Below are 25,211 nucleotides of genomic sequence, written 5' to 3'. Positions count from 1 at the left end.
ATTAATTTTCACTATAAAATAAACGTTTCAATGTAATTTATTTTACATGCTTCCATATGTCTTTTGTTATTAATATAGTTTTGAATATTTCACTTGTACCATTTGCATTAAATTTCACACTATACATTCATCAACATCATACTAATTTCTTTATAACAAGTCAATCTACAAATTTCCAAGTTTAATATTTTTTCAAATATTTCATCACTTAAAAACAAAATTATGTTAATTCAATAGTTGCTTGACTTATTAGAAACAAAATTTGTATTTTTAATTAATTTTTTTTTATTATTTAAGGTAACATAGCTATTTGGTTTTGTTGTCTAAAGCATAATATATATCACCAACTTAGACAATAATAAACATAAAATTAAACGGCGTCATTTCATTCTATATAAATTAAATATTAAAATACAAAACTGTCAATTGAAACAATAACATTTGATAAACATAATTAAAATTTTAGAATTTTACTTTTCTTATTGTCTCAATTCATGATATTATAATTGAGGATGCAGATCAAACAACCATATAATGTTAATAAGGACAAAAAATCAATTAAAAATGTAAATCTTTTAGATATAATTGAATCAATTATTTTTAAAAAGATCCAACTAAAAATATCAGAATTTAAAGTTTAATATTTAATTAAGTATTTTTTATTTTATTTTACAGGCAAAATATAAGCAATCCAAAATAATAACATATTTTTATAATTGATGAAATAAAATCAAACAACATAAACTTCATTAAAAATATATTTTTTTTCCATAGAAATCCAAATGAAAATGTTTAGTTCAGGATCAACTTAAAATTTAATTAAGTCTTATTAATATTCTCAAGTTATCAGATACCATTTTTAATAAAAACATACTATATATAAAAATAAAGTAAAAAAACCTAATAGAAAAGGACTCCTAAAACTGCAACCAAACAAATTATTTTATTATAATTAAACAATATATTTTATATAGTAAAATGTTTGATTTTAGTATAATTACAACACGATTTTAATATAAATAATATATTTATTTTTGTTTTTAATATATACTTGTCTATAAAAAGTTTATAATACCAAACAGTTGATTATATAGAAAAAAAAGAAGAAGAAAGAAGGTGTGTGCCAATAATTGGTGATATGGAGGGAGAAAAACTAGGGACGATTCTGATCACCAACGACGACGGCATAGATGCTCCTGGCTTACGAGCACTGGTTCAGTCACTCGTTTCTTCCAATCTCTTCAACATTCAAGTATGCGCTCCCGATAGGTAACATTTTCATCGTCATCATCTCTTTTCTGATCCATTTTTTCACCATTATACCGATTTTATTTCTTCATTTTTGCAGCGAGAAATCAGCTGTTAGTCACAGCATCACATGGCTCCAACCAATAGCCGTTAAGCAAGTGAACATTGCCGGAACCACCGCATTTGCGGTTTCTGGTTTGTTTCTCTCTTCCCCTTCTTTGCACAACTTTAGTATTATTTCACGTTACAAATTATTTCTTACATTCTGTTGACAGGGACGCCCGCTGATTGTGCTTCTCTAGGGGTTTCGAAAGCTCTCTTTCCCACAGTACCTGATTTGGTACATCTGCTATGCTATGCCACGCTTATTCGGTTTTAGTTTTGCTCTGTTACATTTTTGACTTCATAATTATACGGTTACAGCTTATAATATTTTTAAACTATTGATTTAAGGCAGTAACTGTTGAATTGATTGATCGCATTGCTTGCCATTCCTCACTGACTAATAAGGAGTGTATACTGGAAGAAGGCTTTTGTTGTGTTTTTTATTCATAGGTCATCAGATTTGTGGCTTTTTTTATAACCTAATTTTAAATTCTGCTCTGGTCTATCGCGTTCTCTGCATGTAGGATCTATCTGACTAAGCTGTGCCTAAATAGTTAAATAGAAAATAAAATGAAACATCCTGCCAGTTGTTGACGCGTGTTATATCCATTTCTTCAGGTAGTCAGTGGCATAAACAAGGGTAGCAACTGCGGTTATCACATGTATGTACCACCTTTTCCGTTCACACCATCCTAGGAACTTTTGTACTTGTAAACTTCAAATGAATCTCTATGAATTTAGAATTAAAGCATGTTTGCCGAGAAACAATGAAGGGGGAGGCTAATACAAAGCCCTTTTCCTTTGCTGGGAGTAAATTTAGTCAAGTAAAACTTGGTGGTGTTCCTCTGACGACTATCTTCATTTATTATGACATTTTTTTGTTGAATTTTTTATAATGAGGGAGTGATCTATATCAATTTGATCTTAAAATCTATAGAATACGATGTAACCTTATTTGTCCTGTTGGAAATAATCTAATTTTCCCAAACAAGTAATTTATAATTTTCTGTGCTGCTTAAAATCTATCCTGAGTAAAATCCTGGACCTGATTGTAACTGATGTAAAAGAAGGTCGTTTAATATAATAAGTTTATCCTTTGGAAAATTTTCCGTTGACCTCAGTGTCAATTGCCATTATCTTGTAAGCATTGAAATGAAAATGATGGCATTGCAATTCCTTGAATTGCCTCTGTAGTTGCTTCAGTAGTTATTATTACTTCGTGAATTGCACATATCATTACTGAATAGCTCCCTTTGCAGTGTTTACTCGGGTACTGTAGCTGGAGCCCGAGAGGCCTTCTTCAATGATGTACCCTCCATCTCCATTTCATATAACTGGTATGGCATATTTGCAATCTGCTTCTGCTGTTCTATATTACTGGATTTATCTTGAATATTTATTCAAAAGTTAATTTTAAAACCATTTTGTTAGCTTATATAATTGTGAGTGTAATTGGTAATTGAATGAATGTCTCGAGTAATGTGGCTCTTCGGTGTTATTAACTATTTCAACATTCTTTCATCTATATCTTACCATGGCAACAGCTTTTCATTAACCTTTTTCACCGTTTGGGGTTTACTTTATATTCAGGATTAAAGGAAAGAGTACTCTAAATGATTTTGTCCTTGCTGCACAAGTATGCCTACCTATCATAAGTGCTGTACTGGTTGAGACAAAGAATCCAAGTTACCCTAGAAAATGCTTTTTGAATGTAGATGTGCCAAACGATGTTGCTAACCATAAGGTATATTACAATTATTTTTGTAATCTGTATGTTTTCCTTATGATAAAGGATCGACATGATTATGGGCATTTTTTCATTCTTTTAATCGTTGAGGAACTACTTTAAAGTTTTGTATTGTTATTCTCAGTAATTGTACAATAATAATTGTAGGTTTGGTATCTTATTAAGGATAAAGTATGGTTTACATAATGAACATTGATTTCTTATCAGCATAGTTTTATTATGTCTGTTAAAAGGTAATGCTTTGTTTAAAATGAGAAACATTTTTAAAGGTTTTCCTTTGTTTAAAGTGGAAAACCCAGAAAAAAACTAAGGAAAAAAAAGAAGCCAAGATAGTGACACATGATCATCTTCTAAACTGTGTTAACTTTAATTTAATGGGAGGACCACATTGAATCCTTTTAAATAAAATGGAGACTGAATTAAGGTCCAAAAAAAATAAAGAATGAAATTTAATAAATCCCTCAAATATTGACACTAAAATACTAATCAAGTCTAAAGATAAAAACTATAACTGATAAGTATTATGTTACACAAAATTGTATGAAGATTAAAAAGCATAATTTAAAAAATTTACTAGAGATAAACTAATCATAATCCTAATCAGCCTAGAATTATGTTACTTTCTTCCTCTGCTGATATTGTATCCCCACAGGCGTATCTAAGGCTTGAGTTGTTTTAACTGTTTATCCTATTTATTTTTCTATCCTATTCTATCTAATATTGGAGTTAGAAGAAACTTTATAAATACTACCATTTCATAGCTAACTTTTCTAAAAAATATAGTGCTCTGCTTTATCATGCAATCAATTATAACTATTTTTTTTGTGTTTTTGTTTTGTGCCTCTACAAAGGGTTACAAGCTAACTAAACAGGGTAAAAGTATCATCAAGATGGGATGGAGACAAGTCACCTCTGAGACAGAAGGACAAAAAATGTCCTCTGATATGACCAATACAGATGCAGAAACACCAAAGCATTTTGACCCATCATCTATATCATCCGAACATCTTTTGTTTGCAAGAGAGGTGGGTCGATTTCCTTTTCCTTTCTTTTTATTTCTTGAAATACCCATATTGTTATAAGTCCATCAAAGTTGAATCTTCTGCTTAAGTATGCCGTGGTTGGATTGTCTCAAAAAAGAGCAGAAAATGTAAGCATTCAGTTTTTTTATCTTCTGAAGTAGCAGTGGTCACGTGAATCTATGTGGAACCCCTAAATGATCTTACTGGGATGAGCATTTCCTAGTCCTTTCCACGAAGAAAATGATGCAGCGATCTTTAATCTTTTGTAGGTGAGAGGTTCCGTAATTGATGACGATGATACAGACTACAGACGTTTGCTGGAAGGATATGTGAGTAAATATATATTTGAGAACAAAAAAGTTAATATGCACATTCTAAGCATTTTCCTTTTTTCAGATCACTGTTACTCCTCTTGCTGCTCTCTCTCATGCGGAGGTAGATTGTCAGGCCTACTTTAAGAATTGGTTACAAAGTGTCCCTGAACTCTCCTCTTCATCATCTTTATAACGCTGTAAGTCCAATCATGTATTTGTAGTTTATGTGTTGCTTTGATTGCAATTGCAGTAGCTGCTTTTGCTTTTACATCTTTAGCATCCTTGTTTCAAGAATGACTATTCTTAATTTTAATATTGTGTTTAAAAGACACCACTACTATGACATATAAGGGTTACTATTATAAACATATGTGTACTTATTAGTACCCTGCGTAGCTCATATTAGTTGCCTTTTTGTGATTCCCAGTCTAGCACTTGTCATGCGATCAATTATAGCACTCCTTTTTCACAGGCCGTAACTTGTGAATGCTTTTCATTTGCTGATTACTCTGGTTCACTGCAAGTGTTCACCTCAACATGTTACTAAATCAATTGTTTTGATCCTGAGCAATTTGATTGCTTCGGTATGCTTGTCGTTAGGCAATATAGACATTTCTAGTGTTGTGTAATTGATGAGAGATTCGTTTCTATAATCTACTAAGTAATAACAAGTCACTCATTTTTAGACTAATATAATTGCAAGCATTCTTGTTCTGTCTTTATCAACATGAATTGCTCAAGTTATTGCTTGAATGAATAAAAAATCACTATACCAACTTGCAAAAAAAATTACTATTTCTTTCTTACCCTACTCCTAGTTTGCGTTGATCTTGTCCCTTGCCTGTTTTTAAAGGAGTCTGTTATTTCCAATATCTACTTCTATCATAATTTAATGGACACATTGCTGATAATGAACCACTGGTCGTTAGTTATCATAAAATTGGATGAAACGTACTGGCAAATTCTATTATGCAATTATACTTGTAAGGGATGGCCTTCTTGGCTGAAGCTATTCATAATTTTCGAATACCTGTTTGAATTCCATACAGGTTTGAATACATTGTTTATCCCCGAAGCGAAGTTATGCAGTTTATGTTGCTATATTATTTTGGAAACTAAATTTGCAATCCCGTGACAATTGTGCGAATCTGAAAATAAATTATAGTTTACCGTAAAAATTAGCATCTTGTTGGACCTCTCTTTCTTCACAGACTTTGGGAATATAGTTTTCCTTGTTTCATCCTTAATATAAAAGTTAAGGTTGGTTCTTTCTTTCATTTTAGAGAAATTAATCCAGAATGTAAAAATTACAATTCTGAGATGGTTTGAAAAGTATTTTTTATTTTTATTTTTTACTTTATGAACTGTAAAATTACATATATTCATCCAGAAAGAAGACAAGTCTTGATTAGTACAGGTTGAAAAAGTTGTTCCCTAACACGTATTTTCGCTTAGAGAATGTTAAACTATACCCAGCCTCAGGTTGTGCCCAATTTTACTGGCCTTCCCATTAGGTTTATTGAAACAAAGTTCAAAAGTAAAATTTGGTCGAATTACGAATTAAATTGACTGCTGCTTTTGATCACGGTAGTCTACTAGGAGTAGTTCGGCCACATCATTCTAGTCATCCTATGCTTTCGAGCAGTGATGATTAGGTATTTTGATTTCCCCAGTACCGAAAATCAGTTTTCATCAGAAAAAAAAAATCAATAAATTTACAATTTAGGCTTTCAATGATTAGGATATAGTTTACTTTGTCATCCAAATATTTTTATCCTTAGATAAGTATTTCAAAAAGCAAAATATCATGATATTGTTTTTTTATAGATTTTTTACCAAATTAATCTTGAGAATTCTAAAAGGGTTACCTTATAGAAGATTCAGATAATGGGACAAAAGGATAACTTTAGAGATATTTTGTTATCATAAACCTGAATATTTGAAAGATTTATTGTCTAAAATTAAGTGTTAATATTTTTTTAGTTGCTTTTAGAATAAATGTTTTTAAGTTACAAATTTTAAAAAGTATTATAGCACATTTAAATTATAACTTTATAAAATATTCTTTCTAAAAGAGAAGTATAGTATATCAGCTTGCTGATGGGTACTATGCTAATTTAACTTTTAGGATAAGTATTCTAATAAATTGTAAGCTATACTTATTAAGTGTATTTTAATGAACTTTACCTTATAACATGTTGCGACTGTTCTCAAAATAAGTGAGATTATAACAAATTCGATTTTTGTGTATCACGCACTCCTAAACTCCTCACGAGTATGTGCAAATTAACATTTATTCCCGTGCAGTACACATGTTTGATTGTAGGTTGGCTATCCATTCCACATAGCTTTCAAATATCAACATCAATAAGGAAAATAAGGGAACAAGCTACCATTTCAACAACAGCTTAAAATAGACAGCTTACCAATAAAACCCCTTATTGAGGACTTCTTTAATTTGTATTTCAAAGCTAAAATTTTCTTACTGGGTTACTCCCCTCCTCCTACAGGTTTTGGAAGCATTTAAGCAGAAAAAAAGATGGATGTTTAGATAAGCTCTTCACGGATGCTTCATAAGACAAGAAAAAAAAAAGAAACAGAGGAGGAGTATCATTCTATGTGTGATGCTACAAAAGTTAAAAAAAGACACTCTGTATGGACATCATAAATAGTTTATATATGTACATTACGATTCTGTTTTGTGCATAGCCCTCATCTTTTCAATGGCAAAGAGGAGTGAGATTCCACTAGTATTGACCAGAGGACGTGGACGTCTTCATAGGGGCAAGATTTGACATCTTCATATAGAATGTATATGCCTCTTCCTGAAATGTTTAGGCAAAGTTAAGAAAATTTGTGATTGGGAAGGAAGAATTAAATAAATGATGCCTGCGTCTAGCTAATAGGACAAAGGGATAGGGAAGCCGGGTGTGTGAAGAAAAACATTGAAATAATTCAAATGATGAGGCATTGCAAACTTGTACTTAATTTCTCTAAAGTCTCATTGAAATGCAGGTGAAGGAAGGAAGTGTGTTGCATGTAGTGAAAGAGTGTTTAAAAAATAGAAGAAGCATTGTGCTAAATACAATGTGAAGAGATGACAAAAGCATTTCTGGTAAAACTAGCAGGAGTAAGAGAATAATGCAGCTATGGAATGTGTGATGGAACGTACTCTTCTTTTGAGTTGAATGCATCCGGAACCAAAGCTTCTTGAGTGGAGAGATGAGGGATTGCAGCCACCCCATTTGGTGAAGTGGGTGTGGCTCATGCAGGTGTAACAAACATGAGGGACATAATAAGAAGAGGGTGAGAGAGATAAAGAGGAGACCTCTACACCCTTTGCTTAAACAAGGGTGAACATTTTGCAAGGTCGCTTTTCATGTTTTGAGACATTTTTACATTCCCTTGCAGCCCAATCATGAAATTCACATTTGTTGCTGGTACATTGTCCCTTTCGAACCTCTTATCCCTTATAGAAGAAAAAGAAAACACTCCACCAATCATCTTTGCATCTCACACTTTCTTGACCATAAAAAAAGAAAAATAAATAAAGAAGCCTCTCTTGGTATCCGTTTTTCCCTTTCCCTAAAGAGTGGTGGTGGCTTATGCCTGAAGATAAACTTCCCTTTTTTTCACCATCATTTGGCATCTCTATTAGAGGTAAAAGGCACACATGGGGAAGGTTTCCATATTTGACACATAGGCCCTCCTCTTGCATTTTAAGCAAGTACAATCTCACTTTCATAGAGTCTCCAACAAGGCACACCCAGCTTTGTTTCCTGTTAGTCCACCTGTTCCTCTAGGGTGTCTTACAAGAGTAAACACAATACTCACTCTGGAATGTTTTGCTGACTCAGCTTCCACACGTCACTTCCATGGATATGATTTGACTTGTGTATGTATTACACTCCTAATGGTAGTAGGTACGTACCAAGCTATCAATAATTATAGCATGAACAATTCTTCTAAACTTTGGGAAAACATATTTACGGGCCTGCCATTTCAAACTCAAACTTCTTGCTTGAACCACCAATAAGTAGAAAAATAAAGCAGGGCAGTTAGTATAGGATAAAGTTTACCTAAAAAATAGTTTAATTCCATTTTTTAAAATGGTAATGTGAAATCGAGGATCATTAAGACCATGCTACTTGCTTTGCTTCTATTCTTTTTACCAATTGTAGTTAGTGCTTTGTCCTTTTTTCTCATTAAATATTTGGCATTTGAATAAAGGAAGAGGAATCCAACTTTATGCATAGATTAGTGCTGCTTAAGGGTACAAAGAACTGGACGAGATTTGTTGAAGCTCTATTCAATTGGTGAAATATTAAATTAAAAATATGCATGGTTGAACGGAAATTATGGTAGAATGTTGGCCCACAGTTTTCTATGTTTTCGTTTAACACTTAAAAAAAGACCATCATTTCATAAGATTTAGCAATTTTCTTATAAAATTCAAATACTCCTTTCTCAAGGTATAAGTTATTATGCAAATTTCTATGAGATTTATATGTCATTCTTTAAATACCACTGTCTTTCTTTTTGAGCCTTAACATTCCCCTCTGTTGTTTAATTTAATAAATTTCTAAATGTATTAAAATTATTAAATCATTTACAGGAAAAAAAAACATAAAATTTAACCTAGTATATTGTTGTAATGCGGTGTCCATTGATTTTTAACAGAGTTGAACCTTTTCTTTTTAATTTATGAATGTAATTATTGGACGAGAGGAAGTTTATTGACTAACTAATTAACTAAAAGATCAAGTATCTTGCCAAATAAAACGTAACAGAGAGATGCGAAGAGGGTCTAAAAAACCAACACTTTCCTTTTGTCGTCTTTTATCAGGTATATTCTGCCATAATTGAAAAATTAATCGATGCTTGCTAGAAATAACTAGATGAAATAATTTGATTTAAATAAAGTTATGTTTTACGTTTCGGAGCTTTATGTCATAACATCGATTTCGTGAGAAATTTAATCAAGATATTTTGGATACAATATTTCATGTTATTCTATAGAAAATAAATTAAACATACGAAACAAACATTTGAAAAAAAAAATTGCAAGAAATTTTCATGCAACTTAGTGTAAACAATCACTCTTACGTAAACAAGGCGTGCCATTCTTTTAGATTTATTTATTATGTTAATTTCCTTCACAAACAAACAATTACAATTTTCGTTTCATTTTATTTTTTCTTTCTCTCTTTATATATATATAGTTTTCTTCTTCTTCTCCTTACAACATAATATAGTGTAAGATAAATTATTTGAACTTATCGCATTGTGTTATAACCCTTTAGACACTTGCAAAAAAGAATTGTAGGGTTATTTTCAAAAAGGATTTGTAGTAATCCCAACAATAGGAAAACCATTTTAGAAGTGGGAAAATGAAATCAAATTAGAGTAGGTTTGGACAAAAATTTTCAAAGATTTAAATAAAAGAAGAGTTAATACTAGTTTCTCTATAAGTTATAATTAATTTATACAAAAATAAAAACATAGTAAAAAATTTCATCATGAGAAAACTTCTATACATGCATGTGAGGGTTTTGAAAGGTAGAATAGGCGTACGTACAGTGAAGCATTGGGTTAAAGCCCATAAATGAGTGGACCAAGCTTTCAGCAAAAAAGCTGGGCCTAATAATGGAGTGCTAAAGTTGCATTCACGCTCTGAAAACTTAAATTTGCCGAAAATTTGTTGCCTCACATTTGACTCAAACTCTCTCCACCGTCCATTCTCACTGTCCCGTGACCGTAAGTATTCTTGTTATTATTCTTCTGTACCTTTATATTCATAACCACCACTGTAGTACCCTTTCTTCTTCTTCACAACTTTCATAATATTCTACCAATTTCACACATCAAAATATAAATATAATTGTAAGCAAATTTAATTTAATTTGTTCTTATCTGTTTTATCTTATCTACACTTATTTTCACACGATAACTTTTTGCTACACATGTTAACCAAACGTGTGAGGACAATGATAAAAGAAGTTTTCTCAGGATTTTGGACAGAGGTCATCTGTTATTTTTCTTTCTTTAATAAGTTTTGGAGAAAAGGAAAAATATTCTGTTTGGATTATTTCATTTTGTATCAATAATGTGTTTTTGAAAATTTTATTTTGAGATATGTGATCCATTTGTTGTTTTCATATTAAGAATTTAGCACTTATAATAAAGTTATCTTGAGTTAAATTATGTTTAATAGTTTTGATGAATCTGGATGTGCAGAGAAAAGAAGAAAAAAAAGTAAAAAAAGAAGAAAGAAAGTGAATCTGAAATGAACATGTATATTACTGGTGAGAAGAAGGAACATTCCCTTTAACCTTTCAACCAATAAGAAACAAAGTGAAGCCAAAAAGTGGAGTTTCTGTTTTCCATTTTTTACAGAAAGACATCATTCCTACGCCACACGCAAAGGACGATCTTAATGCACAAATCTACAATACAAGCCAAAGATCACCAGCTAAGTTGCCACACCTACATACAGATAAGTAAATACATTCATAGCTTTCTTGCGACTCTGCACATACCACTTTCGATCACCAAATAATAACAAGATGAAATACATTTATATTTATTTCACATTGTATAAGATAAAATTGTCATAAACAAATAAATCTTTTATTTTTTCAATAAAAAAAGAATAAAAATTAAAAAAAGAATAATCTCAAATAAATATAAAAAATTTATATAGGTCAAATATCATTTTTTCCTAATAAAACCAATCTTATTCATATTTTCAAGTGAAAAATTTGATGATCTTTTATAAAAAATCATACTAAAACACAACACTAATAAAACATGAATTCAATATATATAATGATTTAATCCATATAAGATATATTTAATGTAATATGTAACATTATATATAATTTTTTCCTTAAATCATGCATAAACTAATTTTAACGTATGAAAAATTCTTTTTACTATTTTTAACTTTGTTTTTCTTAAAAATGATCTGAAAAAAAAATGTCCAAAATGCGCCTATCTTACTCAAGAGACTTGTTACTTGGAATGTTCTACTTCTTCTCTAGCACACGTACGAGATATTCTAACATATTTCACAAACGAATATTATTTTAATTTTAATGAAAAACATAGCTTTAAAAACACATTTTATATGAAAAATAAAATAAAATACCATTTAATTAGTAGAAACTTATTAATCAAAGTCTTGATTATGCTTTCTATTGCTGAAAATATATATGTAAGTTTTTTCTATAAATAATTGTTTGATAAGGAGAGATTAAAGAGCTGAAAAATAATAGATAGTAGAAAAAAAAAAGTATTATATAAATAATAAATCACTTTACACTTATTACTATTATTTTCTCATCTTTCTTGGCCCAATGAAATCAAATACTATACATTATAAAAAAAATTATTATACAATAAATTCATGAGATAAAAAAATTATAAAACTAATATTTAACTATAGAGTGGATAAAGGAGAGTTACATATTTTCCTTCATGAATAAACAATACATGTGAAAAATAAAAACAAAAATATTGAATTTGTGTTTAATTTTTTTTTGTTTAGAGATAAAAGAAAACGTGTGAAAAATGAATACAAACGTAAGTAACTTAAAAAATAAAAAATATGATAATAAATTTATATTCTTTTATTATATTTAATTTTATATTTTACTATTTATTTGAAATTTTAAAAGCCTGGTGTCTGCCCAAGATCCGTCCCTGTCTTTAAATTTTGACCTAAATCCTCCCGATTTTGGGTTAAAGCTCGTGCTTTGTGTCATTTTGAGTGCAGTGCAGCTTTTGCAGTTGCTGAAATCCGCTTTCATAGTTCATACATCACAATATATAGAACTGTCAACACCAAAATTCAATGCTGCTGCGTGCAAGAGGAATGCATGCATGCACGTATTATCACATTTCTGATAAATATGATCATATTTAAACACACTTTCTGTAATGCTTCAAAACCGCCTGTGTCCTTTTTGACAGAGACAAAGATGTAAAACAAAAAGTCAATAAATGTATATATAGAGTGAACGTGAATGTGTAGTTTGAAAAAGAATTATAAATATATGATGGGATAGTTTGATTAAACAGTCGTTTTCGTTATTAAATCAGTGTCGGATATGTATCCATCATTTCTGTGCTGACCAACAAAACACATCTCATTTCACTTTTCCCCTTTGTTTTCTCCCATATCAGTGACTCTTCAACCAAGCATGCTTCCAACCAAAAGGCTTTAGCAGCCGTTTTGCTACACATATAACACGTCCTTCTTTTCCTCTTTTATTCAGTGTTTCCTTCAATCTCTTTCAGTCTTCTTTCTCTCTCCAGTTACTTCAAGACAAGATATTATTTATTTCTGTTGTTACTACTGATTGATCATATTAGAGTATTGCATATATATATTATTATTATCTCATTACTTTGTGAAGTTGGCATTTCTCGAGATGAGTAAGAAGGATGAGAGAGACAGGTCTAGAGTTGAAGCAGTTCTCGAGCTCATCAGGAAACAAACACCGCTCACTGTTAAACAGGTTCTTGTTTCACCTCCTCTTCCACTCACTCACTGTTCTTTCTGCAGATACACAACTTTGTAATTAAAAGTGGAAGATCTATTGAGCTGAGAGTAAACAGTTGCAGTTTTGGTCGCTTTTACTTTAATTACTTTTTCTTGCCTTTAAGTGTGCTGGGTTTGTTGGTTATATATATATTCTGGGTCTGATACAAACATGTTTTTTGTTCTTAACTGTTTCGAGTGTAGGAGAAGTTCTGCAATTATGCTTGTGTGGAACGATTTCTGAAAGCAAAGGGGGATAACGTGAAAAGAGCTGCCAAGCAACTCAGGGCTTGCCTTTCTTGGAGAGAGAGTATAGGCGCTGGTAAATTATGATATATACATTATTACAGTACTGTTCTAACATTCTTCTTTTCTTTCTTATTACTTTACATATAAAGGAAAGTGAAAACCAACAAGAATCTTGCTCTCCCTTTAGATCATTTGAATGAAGTCTTGCAGAAAAATTCATCCTATAGATGATGAATGACTCTCTCTCCACACCCTAAAACAAAGGGATTTCTTCTTTCTTTTTCCTTCAACATAACATTACTAATTTTGTTATGTTAATTATTTTTAAACAGATTATTTGGTGGCGGATGAGTTTTCAGGAGAACTGACTGATGGGTTGGCGTACGTGGCTGGTCATGACGATGAGTATAGACCTGTAATGGTAACTTATATTGTGATCTCCCTTCTGTTTTTTTTTTCTGAACTTTGAGTGTGTAAACTCTGCAAGTTTCTTCAAGGTGTTGTTTAATTGTGAGATAATGATATAATAATAATAATAATAATGAGTTGAACATGGTGTAACAGATTTTGCGGATGAAGCAAGAGTATCAGAAGTTTCATTCCCAGAAAATGTAAGTCCGGAAACAGAAGAATCGTTCTGAACCTTTTGTTTCTTAAATTCATGATCTGCATTGCTGCAGACACTGCAGTAGAACTAAACTGCGGTTCTTCGCTGTTGTTTCTTTCTCTATGTCTCTCTAGGTTCACTCGTTTGTTGGTCTTCACAATGGAGGTGGCTGTTTCGACCATGCCAAAATACGTTCAGCAATTTGTCTTGCTTTTCGATGCAAGTAAGGATCTCCACCCACTTTTCCACTAATGTCGTCTCACAAACAAAACTTTTCAACTAAATTAAATTTTATACAAACTTACATAAGAGAACTTATGTCAATCTATTAATATATATAAACAAAAAAATTATTATTTTCTTCTCTCAGAACAATCAAAATCATTCACATTTCACAAGGCACTCTCGGAATGTGTCTGGGTAGCCATGAACTGTCACGGTCAAAACTCCTAGTGCCATGTTGTGAATGGTATTCATGGAACTGACTATTATGAATATCTTGCCTTAGTTCCTTAAATTTTGCATCATGCAGAAGATACTCTCAAATTACATAGAAAATGTTAATATAATTAGGCAGTGTGTTTGAATGATGTTTGAAGGAAGCATGTATATTAAGGAGGCGTTTGGTTGCAGGCTTTTACAGGTCTGCATCTGCTTTTACGAACTTACTAGTGAGAGCATTGAAGATAACGGGGGAAAACTACCCTGGGCGACTGCATAAAGCGTTTATCATAGACCCTCCCTCGCTGTTTCCTTATTTTTGGAAGGTAAACAACATAATTATGGTAATGATCTATCCATTTTCAGCAATGACCAATGCTTTTTAAGTATGGTCCAAAGCCGTGAGAGAGTGAATGATTGTGTGTGCTGCGGGTGCAGGGTGTGGGGGCATTCGTGGAACTATCGGCAGTGACGACGCTGGTTTCATCGTTGGATTTCCACGGTGAGGATGGATCATCGGGGGATTTAACTGGAGGAAGGGGCGTGATGAATGCAGGATCATGCTCCTCTTCGCGCTTTGCCTTCACGGTGTCTCATCACGTTGACTCCCTCAAGCCTTGGTATCTGAGCCTGTCAGAGACGTCAGTGGCGAGCAGAACGCCGGTGCAGCAGCGCACTCCTCGGCCGTCGTTTTTGAAATCGCCGGCGGGAATGGTGTTCGGGCGCGGAGAGAGGGTGTGTCGGGAATCGTTCTTGCCGCTGTGGAAGTTATACAGAAGGCCATATGATGAAATGGTTTACAGGTCAAAGATGCGGGGCCCGGTGGGAGGTCACTTTAGACGACGGCACGTTTCGTTTTCTCAACGTTTCTGAATCTTATGACTCCCATCTTGTGTACGTTTTTTTTTCTTTCCTCATAAAAAGTAGCAGTGGTAGTGGTAGTGCATTTGAATGGAATGAAGTAAATTATGCAGCAATAATTGAGTGGGTTTTGCTTGAATTTCAACCATATATGTCAGTGTTCATGTGAAAGATAGAAGCGTATTCAACGACCGAGGAGCGTGGCGTCAATGAATGAATGAATAATGTGATCGGATTAGAGCTTTTCGTTTGTAGCGCTTTTGCTCTTCATACAGATGAAGAAAAAATGGAAATCAAGAAGCAGAGAAATAAAAGATAATTCTATCGCATTTTCTTTGTGCACCTCCACCTTTATATATAGCATTGCTAAAATTTATAATTAACTTGTAATTAAAAAAAAACTTAATATTTGAAAATCTCAATTATAAACATTTTTTGTTGAAAAAAAAATTCTAATACTAAAACACTATTCTTAAATGTCTTTTGATATTGACTTTTTTTTAAAATTATACATTTTTCTCAACACAACTTAAGAATAGAATTTGTATTATTACTGATTTTTTTCAAATTTACATTATAAATTATATAATCCAAAAAATAAATTTGTATTATAAATTATATAATCCAAAATGTAAATCTATGTTCCAAATTGTAATACGGAATGTGTAAAACTAATATTTTTGAGTTTTAGATTATGTAATCCAAAATATTTATGGATTATACAGTCCAAAACTATAATTTCACAGCGGGTATAATTTGATTTTTAAGAAAACACTGGGTGTAGAAATTCCTTACAAACGAGTACATGAGCAAGTTATTGAATGGACTTTAACTTTCTACACCTTTTTTTTCACTTCTTTCGGAAGAGACTTTTCATAATATACTTTTACATTTTAAAAAAATATTCCAAAACTAATTAGAAGTGTCATTAAATTAATAACATGCAAGAAGAAAATTCCCATTACATGACATGGCATGCATGAGTAAGTCTAGTATATGGATCAGAATACAAAACGGGGAGAAATTGGGCCATAAATAGCTCTCTAAAATCTTCATTCCCAATTGTTTTATCGATAAAATGGTTTATAAAGTAGAAAAGAAAATAATCTTATGCACAGGTAAACTAACATCCAATATTAGTTAATTGAACTGAAACAATAGTAAATCTTATCCCATTTCAAGCAATACTTTATTTGTATACATATGGCATTTCGTTTTATTGAAATTCATTAAGCAAAAAGTAAAATAAAAACAGAACACACAAACAGATTATTCAAACAATGAACTCATCAAAGTCTTTTGGATCAAGTGAAAAGCTTCAAGAATCATTGAGAGATTTTTTCTGGAAGCTTTAGCACTGCAGTGATAAACTATAGACCTTAATCTACCATCATCTGCTCATAAACCAAAGGAGGAACACCAACTTCTAGTGTTCCATCTAGCATTTGCATCACTTGCTTCATCAAAGGTCTCAAAGCAGGATTTGGATGAACACACCATAGTCCAACCAAGGCCATTTCCTCAAACCTCTTGAAATCATTCAACACTTCCGAGTCATGTCCCACTACTAACTCTAGTTCCTTGGACACCACACACCTCAAAACCCAACTTGCAAGTACCACATCGTAATCTTCACTGTCTTTTCCATCCTCACAAATCTCAACGTGCCTCCTGCAGCAAATAATCTCCAATAACATAACCCCAAAGCTGTATATGTCAACTTTAGCAGTTATTGGTGCACTCTTTAGCCATTCAGGTGCCATGTATCCCATTGTCCCTCTCAACTTAGTGACTGTTCTAGTTTGATCTTTGTTCAAAAGCTTCGACAGTCCAAAATCTGAAATCTTTGCTGTGTAATTGGCGTCAAGTAACACGTTTTCGGGCTTTATGTCACAATGTATGATTTGGGTGTTGCACTCTTCGTGCAAGTATAGCAAGCCTCTTGCGACTCCAAGAGCCACTTCAGTTCTCTGACCCCATTGAGGTCTTTCTCCCTCTCCAAACAAAAAACTAGAGAGGGCACCATTTGGCATCAACTCATACACAAGAATTCGATGGCTACTCTCAATGCAAAACCCCAAAAGCCTCACCAAATTTCTGTGATGAGTACGACCAATAATTTTGAGCTCAGTCGTGAATTCACTATCACTTTTTTCTATTTTCTTTTCCAGTTTCTTTACTGCAACATCAATCTTTGCATCACCTATTACTAAAGCACCACGATAGACTTTGCCAGAAGCTCCCTTTCCAAGAATCTTAGTAAATCCGTCTGTTGCTTCATGCAGCTCCTGAAAAGTAAATTCTCTGAAGTTGATTCCAATAGCTGTTGCATTCAGATGCTTCTTTTTCCTTGTAAGTCTCCGAGTGAAAGGATGATAGTAGACAGCAAGGGCACCAAAGAAACAGGCAAGAGTTGCAGTAACTGCAACAAGAACCTTCAAAAAGACTCTTACATTAAAACTTTTCTTCTTTGGAAGTTCAGATGTCCCAGACTCAATCCTGTTAGCAACTTTAAGCAGTGCTTTCAATCCCTTTGAAGAAGAGCTATTTCTAGCATTCAGCAAGGGCAGTCTCTTCTTAGCACATGTGGAGGTGGAATGGTTATAAGTTGCAGCAACAATGTTACAATCATCTATTACATCCTTCTTACAACTTTCGAAGTCAACGCCAGCTAAGCTAACAAGATGAGTATCAAAATGGAAATCAGTGTCGTCAAAGACCTGGAGCTTGAAGTTGTTCTCTGCACAATAATTGATGACAGCTTGTGGGTGACACCCTTTGGAAACATCTTGATCATCCAAAGGGATATAACCTGGAATACAATCACACTTGATTGATTCATTGTCAGGAGAACTGCACAAGCCATACACACCACAGATAGCATTCACTCTGCAGGGATCCTCCACGGCTCTCCAAACCCTCCTCCAACCGGTCCCATTCCTCTTGTGATAAGCATATTGTTGGAAATTCCCATTCTCATCTATTGTAGCACGGTGATAGTAATCCTCCACCGGGGTTGGAGTGATTTCGGTTAGGGTGAAGATGTTCCCAGCATCGTTGACACGGTACATGAGAGCAGTGGTAGCATTAAACACCAATGTCATATTGGCGGTTATGGGTGAAGTGAACCAGTATGCAGGGTCTGCCCACCGGTACGCTTTGAGCACCAAGTTGCCATCTTCTTGCATTTGTAACATGAAACTTCCCAACGAGTAATTTGAAGGTCCTTTCCCTTTGGAAAAGAGGGTTTTAGTACTCAGCAAGGTTTGGCCCGGTAAGATGGTGTTGGTTGGAGAGTTGAAACTCTGCCACACATATACTAAGTTGGAGTCCTTGATCACAAAATTGCCATCATCTTGCATGTAGGCAGAAGTTGCAGCATCGCCTTGTGCAGAATTGTATATGGTCATAGCAGTAGTTCCGTTTTGGTAGGCTACCACAAGGTTTCCTGCAGAAGTGAATTGGATTTGAGAATTTGTTTCCACAGGGGGAGAGAGGTACCATGCGAGTGTTATATCTGAGATTCTCCCAAACCATATTCCCACAAGAAAGAGACCACTGGGAAGATGGTGGAATCCAAATTCAAAATCACCCGAGGGTGACTTCCATGTAGAGTTTGATCCAGCAGTGATGCTGGTGTTTGGATGTACAACGGCATGGAAACCATTCAGAAACGAAAGTAGTAGGAGAATGGAAGAAAGAAAGATAGCCAAAGACATTGGATTTGCTTGAAATGAATGTGGTGTGAGTGAAAGGTGCAATAAAAAAGAAGTTGACCTGAGCAGTCTTCTTTAGACTTGTTCTAGCCATGCTAACTTTAGTTGGATGAAACTAGCAACCAATCCAAGACAATAGAACTGCGCATTAATGATTAACTACTGATGAGTGTAGTCATTATTGTGTATATGACAATTCAATTTGCCACTTTAGTAATGAAACATCCAAGTTGTTAAGTTTGGCTTGCTTTTTCACTCATTCATCTCGTTGAATTAATCAAGCCCGAGTCGAAACTGAAGAAAAAAGGAGAGTGGACTCATGAAAAGTCATTTGAATTTTATGGACATAACATGGCACTAAAAGTTTCATCTTGTACATTCCTGCACGCAAAGGAAAAGGATTGGTTTGATGTTCCGTAAGTTTACCATCATGGATAGGTTGAATGACTGGGCATCTCTTTTTGAACTTTTCTTCATCTAATTTCTTGTGATTCAATTCGATCAAAATTCAGTATTTATGACTTGGTCTTAAAATCTATAGTCTTCATTAGAACAGTTAAGTCGATGGAGAATTCGGAAATGTGTTATTTTGCTGGAGGTTAAGAAGTTGGTTTCTGATACCTAAGATATCCTGTTACGAAATCTAAGAAAGATCGATACAAGACTATTCTAAACTAGAAGAAAACTTGTCTGATAAGTCTTAAAACATCAATAGGTAAAAGAAACTCGCTACAGTAATATAAATTTGAATCATCATTCTTAAACTTAGCTTATATTTTAACCATGTAATCGTTTTCTGAAAAAGACAACCCGAAAGCATTCATAAACTTTACTGTAAATAAAAAAATATAATATGCTTGGTTATTAGTCTTGTGAAAATATAAGTAAAATGCATGAGATTGTAATTAGTGTATAAAATATTATCTCGAAAGAGCATTGAGTAAAAGTAAAAGTGTTTTTCTTTTTGTTAAATTAGAATTTTACAATAGATTTTATTCTAAGCTTAAATTTAAAACAAATACATATAGAGAGTACAGAGTGGAAGAATCAGTGTTCAGCTACCATAACGATCAAATGGCATGCAAAAGTTGAAGAAGACAAAGCAATCTTATACAAATTTAGAAGACAAGAAAATTAAAGTAATGCAAATTTTCATGGAACATTTTTGCTATCTATGAGTCTATTGTTGGGACTCCCACTTCGACATTTCCTTCCAACATCTGTACCACAATTTTCATAGATGGTCGAAGAGTTGGATTTGGGTTTACACACCATAATCCAACCATTGCCATTCTTTCAAACCTCTTGATATCACTTTCAACTTCAAGATGATGAATCACTGGTGCTCTTAAGTTGTTTTCTTTTGCCAGATACATAACCCAATCTATTAGTATCAAGTCATCACCCATTGTTTCATCCTCAATTTGATGCAATTCGATGTGTTTTCTGCAAAATATGATTTCCAACAACATGACACCAAAGCTGTAGATATCCACCTTTGTAGTAACAGGGGCATTTTTTAGCCATTCTGGTGCCATATATCCCACCGTTCCTCTAGCATTGGTGTTTGTTCGAGTTTTATCTTTCATTAGCAACTTTGCCAGTCCAAAATCTGAGATCTTTGCAGTGTAACTAGAGTCAAGCAGAACATTCTGAGGCTTTATGTCACAGTGGATGATTTGATTGTCACACTCTTCATGTAGATATAACAAGCCTCTTGCAATTTCAAGCACAATTCTGACTCTACTCTCCCAGCTGGGTTTATCCCCTTCTCCGAAAAGGAAGTTGGATAGTGTTCCGTTTTCCATTTTCTCATAAACCAAAAGCCTATGACTCTGTTCATTGCAAAAGCCCAGTAAACCAACAAGATTTCTGTGATGAGTGAGAGCAATAACTTGAACTTCTGTCACAAATTCTTTATCACCTTGGTCGTCTACTTGTTCAAGTTGTTTGACAGCAACATCAACCTGTTGATCCTCCAAGTTTAAAACCCCACCATACACTGTACCATAGGCTCCTCGACCAAGTTTGTCTTTGAATCCGTTTGTTGCTTCTCTCAGCTGTTGGAATGAAAATGCCTTCAGATTGATATCCATCGGCTTTGGCTTGGGCTTTGGTGGTGCCTGTTTATATAGGATATACAGACAAACGGGGTGATGATATATGGTAGTAGCTAAAAACAATGCAGCAAGTAGTGAACAAGAGATGAGAGCCACTATCAAAATAACCAAAGACGATGATTCCTTATCATTGGCAACCAGAGGAACTTTAACCAGCATCACAAAATCATTAGTTTTAGGGATGGTTCTTACGGCATTTATAATTGGCCATTTTTTCTTATAGCAATCACTGCCCTTTGAAACTGCAACCATGCAGAGACAATCATCCAACAATTCTTTCTTGCATCCATCCAGATCCATGTTATTCAAGACTACTAGATCAAAATAAAAGTAGCCCTCGTTTGGTATATCAGCATCTTGGATCTCTTTCACTTCCACCATAAAGTTTGAGCCAGAAGAATTTGCAGGACACAAGTCCTTGACCTCACTGAGATAGCACCCCTTGGAGGGTGCTGTTGGATCTAAAGGGGTATAGCCAGGTAAGCATCCACAAGTGTATGTATGGGTTTCGGAATCAGTTGTATTGCAGAAGCCATACACCCCACAAAGAGCAGTCACAGTGCAAGGCTCTTTTACTGCCTGCCACACAGATCTCCACTCACCTCCATTTTCTTTGTGGTAAATCAACTTCTGAAAGTTTCCCTTGTCATCCACCAACACACGGTGATAGTAATCTTCGATAGCACCCTCAACATTCGTGGTCATGTTAAATATAATTTGGTGGGTGGCATTGACCGCGTAAAGAAAAGCTGTTGTGTTGTCGAAAATAATTCTCACACCTGTGTTTTGGGCAGTGCCACTCCACCAGTAGGCAGAATCCGTGAACCGGTAAGCTTTAAGAAGAATGTTGCCATCAGATTGCTGAATCTCCAAACTGTATTGTCCAGTTGAGTAGTCAACTGATCCATTGGCATTGGAATAGAGATTCCGACTGGAATTCAAAGTTTGGCCTAGTAGAAGAGTGTCCGTGGGTGAATCAAAGCTCTGCCATATAACGTTGGAAAGTGCATTCTTCAAGACGAAATTCCCGTCATTCTGCATAACTGCTGATGCTGTGTTTGTTCCTTCGTAGATGGGAAATGAAGTCCCGTTGAGAGGTTGGAGCACAAATTGGCCACTTCGTGTGAGATTGATGTATGATCCAATTTCTACTGGGTTGTCACGGTTTGCAGACCAAACCAATGTTTTATTTGGAATTTTGTCAAACCAGATTCCAACAAGATAGCGGCCACCAACAAGGTTGTAGAATCCAAAGGCATAATCCCCAGAGGATGACCGCCAAGATGAATTGGTGCCAGCCACGATGGTGGAGCCCAGTTGGATTGAGTTAGCATCAATCCCAGAAGCAAAGGAACATAGAAGGAAGGCAATAAAGAGAAGAAATTGGATAGCCATTTTTGGTAGGAAAGAGCTACGCAATGCAGTCAAAGCTGAAGCTGTGTCGTAGTAAGATATACATGCATGCATATGCTGAATGAATATCATGAATAGTGTGCCAGCATACTTCACGACAATTATGCACTGGAAGACTTTAGACGATAGATCGACTTAAGTACTAGGTTTGTAAGGTACTGTGTACTTGTTAGATTTTTCGATAATAGATTTCTGGGTGTCTGTACTTTATATTTATTTATTGTACATTTGTCAATGGAATACCTTCTTCTTAAATATAAATAACTACAATTAGAAATGAAGCGTTTATGGATTGTTCATGAAACACTAGTTAAATTCACATCTTATTAATTCTCCCTAATTTGCAGCCACCATGACATCAAATGTACATTCAAAGTTGTCAGTGCTAGTTGTCTTGTCCAATTAATTAGATGAAAACGAATGCACTCATTTCCATTGACTCTGCCATGTTAAAACTGAAGTCCCAAAGTCAATACTTTTTTCTATTTTCCAATTTAAAAGTTCAACTACTTCAATGGGATGGATATGGATCAAGGCCTAGTTGATGCTGCAAACCAATAAGGGAAAACACATTTATTTCACTTTTGAATGAAATGCATTGAAAGACTTACTCGGTATATGATCTACGTTAGAGAATTAAAGAACCAGACCAGAGGTAGAAAAACTTGTACAAACGAATGTATGAATACTATTTTAAAAATGAAATGAGAAAAGTTAACCAAATACTTTAATGAATTGTTGAACCAAATTTTCGTATTTCAATTTATACTTTTATTAAATTATCTTATAAATGTCGTGCATTAAGAATATTTTACATTTTTTAGGAAATAATGATATTTTGTTTTTCGTTTCTTGAGATATAGTAAAGTTTTGTAATAATTAAATGTTTCTTTTTCTCTTGATGTAAGTTTTTATTATAGACTTTTCTACATAACTACGATAGTTTTGTCTATAATGTGAAAATAAGACTAAAGCATTTTAAGAAATTGGCAATTTCTGAAACAAAAAGTGTGAAAGTTTTTAAAGAAGGTGAGGAAGTTAATTATACTAAACAAACATTTTCATCGTATTTTACATAATATATAGTTTTATATAAAGAAAAAATTTCTTTTTCATATATATATATATATATATATATATATATATATATATATATATATATATATATATATATATATATATTTCAATTTTATTTTTAAATAATCGTTAACTTTAATTAAAATGATTACATTCTAATTTAATTTTTCAAATAAAAGTTAACTTTAATTTAAATTTAATTATCTTTTTAAATTAAAACAATCATTTTAAATTATCATTTATTTAAATTTAGTTAATTTTTTAAAATTAAATTAATTATTTAGATTAAGAAACACACATGTTTATATAAGATGTGTTTCCACTAAAATATCTATAAAAAAGTATCCCAATTCACTTGATAATCTCAAACTTTACTATTATCAACTCAACTATGGATAATATTATATTGATAAATAAGAAAAAAAAGTTTTCTTTAAGTAGTTCACCTTATAAAAGACTAAATGTTTCCAAATGAACGTTAAAAAAAACGCATTTTTTTCAATATATACAATTTTATAATATTCTTTTAACTTTTCATTTGCGATTTCTATCTTCTGTTTATTTTTTAAAAAATTTAGTCCACAAAATTAAAAAAAAATGAAACTTTTATTTAATATTTAATTTTACTTTCATTTAACACAATTGAGTCTTACACTCAAAATATTTTTGAACTACAATAAAAAATATTTAATAAACTAAACTAATTGCGAAAAGATAAACAATCAGAGTTTATTCAAAGATAAATATTTAGGGGTCTACAAGCTACAGACTGTGTGGGTTTCATAAGAGTAAAAACATTGTTATAAATAATTATGGATTATGAGCAGAGCAAGAAAGCAACATAATTCTAGGCTGATTAGGTTTATGATTACTTTATCTCGATTAAATTTTTTAAATTATTTCATACAATTTTGTGTAACATAATATTTATGAGTTATAGTTTTTATCTTTTGACTTGATTAGTTTAGTCTCAATATTATATTTGTGGGATTTATTAAATTTGATCATTTATTTTTTTAATTCAGTTTTCATTTTATTTAAAACGATTCAACGTGGTTCTCCCATTAAATTAAAGTTAACACAGTTTAGAAGATGATCACGTGTCACTGTCTTGGCTTTTTTTTTTTTTCCTTAGTTTTTTTCTGGGTTTTCCACTTTAAACAAAGAAAAACCTTTAAAAATGTTTCTCATTTTAAACAAAGCATTACCTTTTAACAGACATGGGAACTCAAGAGTCAAGAGATGCATATTTTCACTCCCTCTTTGTTTTTTATATCCCTCAGAAGACATATTACTCAAAAATATTTTTAAAGTATTAGTATAACTTTATGGTGATAATTTAAATCAATATTATGTCATTGTAAGTAATATTCCCGATGATAACTAAAAATAATATCTTAGTATTATACTATAATTTGTTAATTTGTTGCATCAGTTTCTTTATAGAAGAGAAATATATGATCATAAAAATTGAAAAAATTTCTTACAATAATTATATTTAATATCTTATTTGATTTGATTTTTTTTTCAACCAAGACCTTTTCTTTCTTGTTTTGTTCATTGTCAATTAATTCTTAATTAAAACAAGATTACTATAATATTAAATATGTATATATAAATAAGCACCCTACTATAGGAAAGAGAAAAAAAAAACTAGGAAGAGACATGCAAAAATAATAGGAACATAGAAAGAGGGGAGGAAAGTATAGAAGAGAACAAGTTCTCATATAAAAGGGACTCTCTCAA

The 25,211-nt window shown here is 32.8% G+C and overlaps 4 protein-coding genes across 8 annotated transcripts; 2 read left to right on the top strand and 2 right to left on the bottom strand.

Annotated features, from left to right (window-relative positions):
- Positions 1 to 1,089: 1,089 nt before the first annotated feature.
- LOC108320794 (uncharacterized) lies at positions 1,090 to 7,265 on the top strand. 5 transcript variants are annotated; one of them, XM_017552337.2, is made up of 10 exons: positions 1,090 to 1,269; positions 1,349 to 1,443; positions 1,524 to 1,588; positions 1,972 to 2,015; positions 2,613 to 2,690; positions 2,944 to 3,097; positions 3,952 to 4,125; positions 4,392 to 4,451; positions 4,519 to 4,633; positions 6,947 to 7,265. In XM_017552337.2, the coding sequence occupies exons 1-9, from the start codon at positions 1,139 to 1,141 to the stop codon at positions 4,627 to 4,629; spliced, it is 912 nt and encodes a 303-aa protein (XP_017407826.1). In that variant the 5' UTR covers positions 1,090 to 1,138; the 3' UTR covers positions 4,630 to 4,633; positions 6,947 to 7,265. The 5 variants fall into 5 exon arrangements, with proteins under 5 accessions (XP_017407826.1, XP_017407827.1, XP_017407824.1 ...); XM_017552338.2 differs by lacking the exon at positions 6,947 to 7,265 and adding an exon at positions 5,486 to 5,504; XM_017552335.2 differs by lacking the exon at positions 6,947 to 7,265 and adding an exon at positions 4,909 to 5,225.
- A 5,605-nt stretch (positions 7,266 to 12,870) lies between these two features.
- Positions 12,871 to 15,414, top strand: LOC108320862 (phosphatidylinositol/phosphatidylcholine transfer protein SFH6). Its single transcript, XM_017552415.2, has 7 exons — positions 12,871 to 12,958; positions 13,186 to 13,303; positions 13,563 to 13,651; positions 13,795 to 13,841; positions 13,972 to 14,060; positions 14,471 to 14,604; positions 14,717 to 15,414. The coding sequence occupies exons 1-7, from the start codon at positions 12,872 to 12,874 to the stop codon at positions 15,149 to 15,151; spliced, it is 999 nt and encodes a 332-aa protein (XP_017407904.1). The 5' UTR covers position 12,871; the 3' UTR covers positions 15,152 to 15,414.
- Positions 15,415 to 16,316: 902 nt separating this feature from the next.
- Positions 16,317 to 18,971, bottom strand: LOC108320851 (G-type lectin S-receptor-like serine/threonine-protein kinase LECRK1). Its single transcript, XM_017552403.2, has one exon. It carries the CDS (start codon positions 18,856 to 18,858, stop codon positions 16,519 to 16,521), a length of 2,340 nt encoding a protein of 779 aa, XP_017407892.1. The 5' UTR covers positions 18,859 to 18,971; the 3' UTR covers positions 16,317 to 16,518.
- Positions 18,972 to 19,868: 897 nt separating this feature from the next.
- LOC108320849 (G-type lectin S-receptor-like serine/threonine-protein kinase LECRK4) lies at positions 19,869 to 22,460 on the bottom strand. The gene has a single exon (XM_017552401.2). It carries the CDS (start codon positions 22,458 to 22,460, stop codon positions 20,028 to 20,030), a length of 2,433 nt encoding a protein of 810 aa, XP_017407890.2. The 3' UTR covers positions 19,869 to 20,027.
- Positions 22,461 to 25,211: the final 2,751 nt, after the last annotated feature.

Source organism: Vigna angularis, chromosome 10 (genome assembly GCF_016808095.1).
Source record: "Vigna angularis cultivar LongXiaoDou No.4 chromosome 10, ASM1680809v1, whole genome shotgun sequence".
NCBI lineage: Eukaryota > Viridiplantae > Streptophyta > Magnoliopsida > Fabales > Fabaceae > Vigna > Vigna angularis.
The sequence above is the reverse complement of the archived record's forward strand: the minus strand, read 5'-3'. Positions and strand labels throughout refer to the sequence as shown.

Bases quoted from the DNA above. Each gene is read 5' to 3' on its own strand.
- LOC108320851 (XM_017552403.2), bottom strand. From the start codon at position 18,858: ATGTCTTTGGCTATCTTTCTTTCTTCCATTCTCCTACTACTTTCGTTT.
- LOC108320862 (XM_017552415.2), top strand. From the start codon at position 12,872: ATGAGTAAGAAGGATGAGAGAGACAGGTCTAGAGTTGAAGCAGTTCTC. The intron at 13,842-13,971 runs GTAAGTCCGGAA...ATGTCTCTCTAG, and splicing joins AAGTTTCATTCCCAGAAAAT to GTTCACTCGTTTGTTGGTCT. The intron at 14,605-14,716 runs GTAAACAACATA...CTGCGGGTGCAG, and splicing joins TGTTTCCTTATTTTTGGAAG to GGTGTGGGGGCATTCGTGGA.
- LOC108320849 (XM_017552401.2), bottom strand. From the start codon at position 22,460: ATGATATTCATTCAGCATATGCATGCATGTATATCTTACTACGACACA.
- LOC108320794 (XM_017552337.2), top strand. From the start codon at position 1,139: ATGGAGGGAGAAAAACTAGGGACGATTCTGATCACCAACGACGACGGC. The intron at 1,270-1,348 runs GTAACATTTTCA...TCATTTTTGCAG, and splicing joins CAAGTATGCGCTCCCGATAG to CGAGAAATCAGCTGTTAGTC. The intron at 1,589-1,971 runs GTACATCTGCTA...CCATTTCTTCAG, and splicing joins TTCCCACAGTACCTGATTTG to GTAGTCAGTGGCATAAACAA.